This window comes from Limulus polyphemus, unplaced genomic scaffold, assembly GCF_000517525.1.
Source record: "Limulus polyphemus unplaced genomic scaffold, Limulus_polyphemus-2.1.2 Scaffold3377, whole genome shotgun sequence".
NCBI classification, from domain to species: Eukaryota; Metazoa; Arthropoda; class Merostomata; order Xiphosura; family Limulidae; genus Limulus; species Limulus polyphemus.
The window spans coordinates 92,323-101,208 of NW_013668987.1; the positions used below are offsets into that span (position 1 = coordinate 92,323).

At 32.4% G+C, this 8,886-nt stretch overlaps 1 protein-coding gene across 4 annotated transcripts in view; it reads left to right on the forward strand.

Moving 5' to 3' along the window:
- Nucleotides 1-8,886, forward strand: part of LOC106469251 (multiple myeloma tumor-associated protein 2 homolog) — a 25,386-nt gene that overhangs the window by 3,093 nt on the left and 13,407 nt on the right. For all 4 annotated transcript variants that reach the window (XM_013929724.2, XM_013929726.2, XM_013929727.2 and 1 more), the window contains exons 2-3: nucleotides 1,293-1,516; nucleotides 3,109-3,265. In XM_013929724.2, coding sequence (XP_013785178.1) covers nucleotides 1,423-1,516; nucleotides 3,109-3,265 — 251 coding nt within the window. In that variant the 5' untranslated portion in view covers nucleotides 1,293-1,422. The remainder of the gene's footprint in view (nucleotides 1-1,292; nucleotides 1,517-3,108; nucleotides 3,266-8,886) is intronic.

The window sequence follows — 8,886 nt, forward strand, 5'->3', positions numbered from 1 at the left end:
TATATATATATATATATATATATATATATACACACACACATATATGCATGCATGTATATTCAATGTAAATATAAGACAATGTGTCATAATATAATAGGATATGTATACAAATAAGAATTTTTAATATTTCTTATAGTTGTTATATTTCTCCCTTCCTCTTCTTCTATACTGGCCATGGTTTTGCTGCAGCTGACCAGATTTCTTGTTAGAATGACATTCTGCACACTCTCCAAGGTCAAAAATGTGTAAATTAACAATTATGAGTTCATCATATTAATATACCTCCCCCCCTCCATTTCTGATGGAGTTTGGGTCATGAGACTTCTACAACCTAATCTCTGGTGGGTTGTTGCTGCTTCATACTTTATTTGAAACTAAATAAGAGATATAGCTACAAAATTTCTGCCTCACTTTTGCATAGAATCACCATAATATTTGCCATCTCCTGCTTGCGTGATTCTTTTCACTCCTTATAGTCAGTTTCAAGATGGCTACTCCAGCTGCAGTATCTATAAAATTTGCAATTATGCAATTTTGGCTATAATTTAACATTTACCATCAGTCACCACCGTGATTGCCAATCCGATACTCGAAACTGAGCTTGGTGCTATCTTTTAAACTATAGCTTAAAGATTTTTGTTGTAGTAGACAGCCTAGATGTTTGCATAACATGGCTGTAATTGATCATGTAATGGTAAAAAATAACTGTAATCCTGTCAGCAGTGTTGTGTCCGAAAAGGCAGGAACCCCATACATAAATAAATACACGACATCAATACATTTAATAAATAATCACTATGAAATATATCGTGCCTGTCATATATACATTAGATTACATCCATGGCCTGCACACAGCTACATATGTATGCATGTAGTAGATTATGAGGCTTTATATATACCACAGACTACATTAAAATGATTAGGTGTCAATGGTTATTCAGCTGCTGTTATTTTTGCTAGATAGCAAATAAACTTAAAAACTACCCTACACAGTACATAATGATGTGTAAAAAAAAAGTTTCATCGTCAGCTCATTATTTGTTTGTGTGTTCTTTTATCTAATTGTATCTTTCTATCATTGTCTATCAGTTATTTATGTGTGATTACAGACAAATGAGCACAGATTTAAAATATGCCAGCAATTCAAAATGAATAGGCATTCATTTCAAACTTTGATATTTTGTTATAACACATAATGTCTAGTAATGTTTTAGGTCTTCTATTTATAATAAAAAATTAATTGATTTTATCACCTTTAAAATTTGTATATTTGTAACATTTTCATTTTTCAGAACTTAAACATTGAAGATTGAACATTTTTCGATCAATTTACGCAAGATAATTATTATATGTGGACAGAATTAAACGGTAGTTGACCAAAGCCATCTACGAAGGAACAACTTCTGAGTAAGTGGCGAAACTATGTATCACCCAACCAGAGGTGGAGTTAGAGGTGGAGCTGATCAATTTAACTGGGAGGACATCAAGATTGACAAGCACAGAGAAAGTTATTTGGGTGAATACTTTTTTTTTATTGACTAGCATCTGAGTACTAAAAATGCACATTTTTCTAACTTACACTTAAAAAATGTCATTATTTTTTAAACTTATGGCCTGCTCAGGGGTAAAAGAAATTAAATTCTCGATGAAGGCAAAATGCTGAAACTTGTAAAACACTGAAGTTTTTCGACCACTAAGAAGGTTGTAATTTTGTAAATATAAAATTTTCATGAGAGCATTTGCTGCTTTGAAAAGTTACATGTTGCAATTTTGGTATGAGGAGAAATGAAGCAACCCTTCAGTCCAGTTAAATAGTCTTTCACAACCCCTACAAATTTAATGTTCATAGATAATTCTTTGTGAAACACCTTATAAAAAAAATCTAAATACACTCAGAGGGCAGTACAGTAAGTTAGTTTGGGTGGCAGTAATAAAATGCAAATGGGACAAGTTCCTGCACAGCGGATACCTTTAAATATTATATTTATGTGAATTTGATGTCATTTAGTTATGTTACTAGGCTCATAAGGATCAGCCCAGAGATTCTGTAGCAAAAGTAGCATATGATGTCATTTAGTTATATTGTTACTAGACTGATTCTGTAATATAAGTAGCATGTGATGTCAGGTAGTTATATTATTACCTCTAAAGACAGGCATGGAAAATTATTATAAATAAATAGTAAGTATTAGATAGATTATAGTTAGTCATTGAGAGTTCACACTACAAGAAAAAATATATAAATACAAATTAATAGAGGATTTTTCAACAACCATCAGTCTTCTATTAACACCAAAAAAGATCTTACTGTTGGTTATTTCTTTAACCAACTTGGACATTCTATTAACAATGTTACTCTCATTGGCATTGAAACCAACTTTAAAACTAAAGCTGATAGAGAGGTAAAAAAACTTATTGGATTGCTAATCTAAACACTATTCAACTGTATGGAATAACTCTAGATCCTGGAATCAATGATCTCCAATCCTTGGTTTGTTCTCTGTCAGAAAAATAGTTTTTATTTATTTTTTCAAGTAATGTAAACTCTCAATGTTTACCCTTGATACTTTATAATACTATTTATATATGATAATTTTCCATTCCTGTCTTTAGAAACTGATCTGTTTAAAATATTTTTCTCAGTGAATCTCCATGTGTCACCTTTATTTTACTTTAACAACACTCAAGTATAGTTTTTCTTGACCAATTCTAAAGAAAAACATCTCTAACACCTTTTTACATAACGATCTCGTTTCCTGCCATGTTGCACCAGAAATGAAACACCCTATGACAGTACATTGAAAAATATACAAAAGCACTTCCTTGAACCCTGTGTGACCTTCATGATTGTCTCTCAACTCCCTTTATATATCATTCATTCAGTTTGCCCCTGAAGAAGAAAGTCCACCTTTTGAAAGCACTCGGGTTACAAGAATGTTATTGTTACATAATAATATGTTAGTGTTGAATTTTGCAGAATACATGAAAACCTAAATCAAAAGGTTATTTGAAATCTAATATTTCAAGTCAATGATGTACATTTCTAAGACTTGTAATGTTAAAAAGAAAGAAAAAATGGAATCATTGCAGTATATTCTCTTGCGACAGGACATTCTTTAAAAGCACCAGTGGGCAGATGGCAGAAGGGCAAGGATTTAACATGGTATAACAAAGACAGAAGTGAAAAAACAAATCAAAAACCATCAGCCAGGTGTGAACTGGAGAACATAAAAAAAGCTGAGGAAGAAGCTATGCTGGTTGCATTGTAAGTTTTCTTATTTATATCTTTGTACAGTTAGGGAACTTAAATGAATTTCTACATCTTAGTAATCGATTAATTTATTTTATGTAGCACGCCACATTGATATTAGGGTCAAAGGTGTAAATAAAGATTGAATAACAAAAGCATTTTCATTCTAACTTTGGTTTTTACATCACTTTTTTTTTTCAAAAAACTAAGTCATTAGTGGGAAGCTGTTGACATACAGCTCTCACATAAGTAGCTAATATAACCCTGGTCCACATTTTTTAAAATATAGCATGTTATCACACTGCCACAACTGATAGGAAAGTAATTTTTACTTTAACGATTTATAGGCACAGTGGAGTGTACTTCAACATCAGTACCAGAATTCTAGAATAATCAAATTAGGATGTTATGTGTACAGATATTTTGCACAATTTCTAATCTGTTCTGTTACAGGTAGTTATTTTAAACTGCACACATATTTATGTTGTTACTCAAAACTTTACATTGAATAGCCGTTTTATTGGTCGAAGAGATGATATCAATTTATTTTCCTGGTTAATTTGTTTCTGGACCTTGATTTATTATTTAATATGAACATTTCCAATATTTCTATGAAGATGAAAAACTTATATCAAAACAGTTTCTTTGGAAGCTCCTTTTTAACATGCTTTAATCTTGTTATGTCTTGTCATGAGAACGTGAATATTTTGTCAATAACTCAGAAAAGTTGATTAATGTCATGATTCTACATTGTTCATGTTCCTATTCCTTCAATCAATGTGTCAGAGCTGTTAAGTATATTAACAAGAGCAGAAGTGACATGTTTGAACTATACATTTATCATGAATCAACTTTTAGATGCTAGAATTATTTTTACATGAGATTCTGTGGAAAAATACCACCCTCACAGGTGAATGGAATATTGAGAAAGTTATAATAAGTCTAAGTTTAAGTAAATCCTTACCAACATTCTGTTTAAACATTCCATCGTAGCAACTTTTTTTTTTCTCCTGAATATAGCACACAGTTGCTTTTCTATATATAAGCTACATTTATACTCTTTTCTCCCTAACGGTTCTACCGTACAGTTGCTTGTGTATATATTAGCTACATTTATAATTATACTGTTTTCTCCTTGATGGATTTACTATGCAGTTTCTTGTATGTATGTATAAATATGCTGTTTTCTTCCTAATGAATCCACCATACAATTATGGTGACTACATTATTCATGTTTTCAGTTTAGTACATTATATGGTTACATCAGTTATGTTTAGTTTTTTATTGTATTATGTGGTTACATGAGTTTTTTGTAAGTTTTATTGGTTTTTTAAAAGCTAAATATACAATTATACTGCTTTCACCCTAACAAACACATGCACACACAAGCTTCTTGTATAACCATTATGTGTGTCATATGCTAGTTGGATGGAAGACCTTTGTATAAGGGAAAAAGCATTGTTTGCAGTGGATTTGGCAGATGCAGTGTGGTCAAAGAGTGCATGTCACAACCTTTTAGAGTTATATTAAAAATTTAGTTAAGCTACTTTATTATGAACATATGTGAATAAACTTGACATCAAAACATTTTTAATATATTAAATTTTAACATTATACAAGTTTTAATTTCTTAATCTTATGAGGAAATATTTTAAAAAGTTCTCTATCTCCCCTAGTGTGAGAATTGTGACATTTTTTTCTCTAGGTTTATATCCTCCCTTCTCTAATTTATTTATTACCTATCTATGAAGTTTGTAATTTAACTTAAATTTTCATTATAATATACATATTACTCAGGCAAAGTTTAATTGCTATAGTTTTTGCTTTTATTTGTTTACACAGCCATAAACTAGAATATCAGACCCACTTGCCACATTCACCTTTTGTATCCTTTCTTTCATAAATTGCTAATAGTTCTCTTTGATGTTTTATACTATATTATTTATAACCAATAGAAAACCAAAGTTTTAATCTATCAGATGATATATATATATATTCAGTAGAGTGTATTGTCTATTTCGTCTGCAGTTTTGAGATTGAAAGATGTTTTGGGAATTATTTTAAGGCTATTATGCCATAGTTAGTAAGCCAGTTAAATTATGATAGTGATAGGACATTGTTTGATTTGTGCATGTTATTATTCTGTGTTGTTAGATGAATTATTTAAGTAAATGAAAATTTAGTGTACTAGTATCATTAGTATAAAAAGAAGAACTTAAATTTCATTGGTAATCAACAACAACAAAAATAAGAGGGTAAATGTAAGTACTATATTTCCATTTTTTCATGTATGTTCTTTAGTTGTTATTATAAAAGTAACTACAATGTAAAGATTAGAAACATATTAGGCTAGATAAGGTTAGATTAGGTAAGATAAAAAAAATTTTGTGCATTATATCATTCAATAAAGTAAAGTGATTTACAACTTGTCTGGTGGGATAATTAGTTAGATATAATTCAAAGGGTAATAAAAACAATAAAATTAAGCATAAACAGATGTAGAAAGTTACAGGTTTTAAGATGTTTAGGATAAACCATTGTAGTTTCAAGTTACAACCTGCAATCGTACTAGAAAGAAGAAGGTAATTTGTTTTTTTGGGTTTTTTGTTGTGGTTACAAGGTCAGTCAAAACAGCTGAATCCATAAAGAGTTAGGGTAGAGAAAATAATAGATAAAACATAAAATTTTACTGAAAAAAATTGTTTGATATTTATTCAGAAGGTTTTAGAGGTTTTGCAAATAAAATTTTAAAATTTTTCAGACAAAGAAAAGTAATTTTAATCTTAAGTAAGAATTACTTTGCACTCAGAACAGTCAACACTTTGACTATATTTATATTCATGGACAAATCTTTAGTAAAAATACTTAATTAAAAAATTCTGACTTTTTTGTGTACAAAAAACTTGTAATGTTTACTGCAAGCTTGCCAAATTTTGTGATGATACACAAAACATATTAAAAGTTATAGTATAGAAACACTGATTGCTACTTTGTGGTTACATGATCAATCACATTGATTAACCCCATATGGGAAAGAGTTAAAGGATAACAAGGAACCTTTTGGTCCACCTAAGCCTATCCCATCCACTTGTGAAAACTAAACACCAAAAACCCATCCCTTATCATTCAAATATTTTTATGTTTTCTCTTGAACTCCTTTAAATATTTAACTGCATCTACATCTATAGTTAGCCCAGGAGTTTTATTGCTCTTTACAATTCCCAATTTGTTCTTAACAAGCTCATACTTAATGTTATCAGCTTGTTCAATCTTATTTCCATCTGGCAGATATTCAGGATGAGGAATATTATTACATTTCTCTCTTTGCTTTCACTCATAAACCGCTATAATTACTGAATGCCTGCATTCCCTTATCTGCCCTTGAGTTTCTGTCTTTCTCTCTATATCCCTCTGTTGTGGTTGCTAAATTGCTCTAATGCATCTTGAGGTATACTACTACCACCTTCGGTATTTTTACCTCCTCCTTTCGTGTCTTGTCCATTCCACTTTAATTGGTTAGATTTACTAACTCTTTCATCTTGAATATTCTTCTTTGGGTGAGTATCTCTATACACTTTTTTGCATCTCTTTGTGCAAATTTTGTGTGTCACTGCCTCTGTTGTCTCTTTTTATTGCCAGCTTTTGGATAAGATCTTACTGGCTGTTATGTGGACTACATTTAACACATTCATCTTACATCATTGGTCTGTTTACTGTGCCTCTGGTTTTCCCCTTGCATCAGTTGCCAATCTGCAGTCTACTCAGAAGCTCTAGTGTGGTGTGATTTATCTGTTGTGTTTTTCAGTCATATCTATGTTATTCATACATTTCATGACACGTCTATTTGTGTATCATGATTTTTCTACACATTGCAACACATTGAAAGTTCTTAAAAAATTAGGAGGAGGCAAGATTCACCAGATTAAATGTGACATGAGGAACTACAGCTTACATTCCTTATGCTTGCTGCCATCAGAATTTGCACAAGTAGCCAGCTTCGTCTAACAGAGAATACTTAGCTGAAATCTATTTCAAGCAGGGGAGAATGGAAAGTAGTAAACTTATCTATTTCTGTTTAGTGGCCATTGTTGAGATGGGGTTTTCTTCTAGACTTCTATGGCAGAAAATAAATCTACATTTGGCATGGATGGTTCTGCACCTTTTACAAAAACAAGAAAAATAAAAAACAGCACCAGGTGTAGTACTGCCCTTACTTCTGGCTTGCACTTGCTGTCTTTAGTTGTTGTTACCCTTTGTACTTTCTCTCAGGGGAACCCAATTCCAGATGGTTGTGCCTGATGTCAACAGTCTATACACACTCATTGATTTTCTCCCTGATATTTATTCCTCCATGCATGTTCTTTTAGTGGAGTATGGGGAAACCCTTACTTCCCCAGTCTCAAGCCACTGGGGATGTTGATATCCTTTGTAAATGCATCACCCTGGTAAGAAACTGGTTGGGCCCACCCCTCATTTAAAAAGTAAGACATGACAGTATCTCTCAAGCAATTTCTAGCAGAAATGTCCAGCTGAATGGGACATGGATCTGCCTTGAAGCACAAGTGTGAGCTCCTTCTCCCTCCACTTTGTTACAATATTTATTTCATGTATTTTCATGAAGATGGAATGGCCTAATGCCCTAGCCACACTACACATTCTGCCCTCCCTTGTGACATATTACCACTAGCACTGGATTTACCCAATATACTTTATTGTAAATCTCTTGGTGAATTTTCTTTTCCATGTCAAGAATGAGCCTATGATCATGTGCTCACAGGGATTACTATGCATGGAGGTTGTGTCACCCTCTTACAGGTGAAGGGCTACAGCAATATGAGAATCACTACAGTGTACACAACTATGACACAGCAGGAAGATTTAAAGTAGAGAATCACCATAGTCTACAGCCATGACACAGCAGGAAGATTTAAAGTAGAGAATCACCATAGTCTACTAAACCATGCTACAGCAGGAAGATTTAAAGTAGAGAATCACCATAATCTACCCAGCCATGATACAGCAGAAAGATTTAAGGTAGAGAATCACCATAGTCTACTAAACCATGATACAGCAGGAAGATTTAAAGTAGAGAATCACCATAGTCTACACAACCATGACACAGCAGGAAGATTTAAGGTAGAGAATCACCATAGTCTACTAAACCATGATACAGCAGGAAGATTTAAAGTAGAGAATCACCATAGTCTACACAACCATGACACATCAGGAAGATTTAAGGTAGAGAATCACCATAGTCTACTAAACCATGATACAGCAGGAAGATTTAAAGTAGAGAATCACCATAGTCTACACAACCATGACACATCAGGAAGATTTAAGGTAGAGAATCACCATAGTCTACTAAACCATGATACAGCAGGAAGATTTAAGGTAGAGAATCACCATAGTCTACTAAACCATGATACAGCAGGAAGATTTATAGTAGAGAATCACAATAGTCTACTAAACCATGATACAGCAGGAAAATTTAAGTTAGAGAATCACAATAGTCTACTAAACCATGATACAGCAGGAAGATTTAAGGTAGAGAATCACCATAGTCTACTAAACCATGACACAGCAGGAAGATTTAAGGTAGAGAATCACCATAGTCTACTAAACCATGACACAGCAGG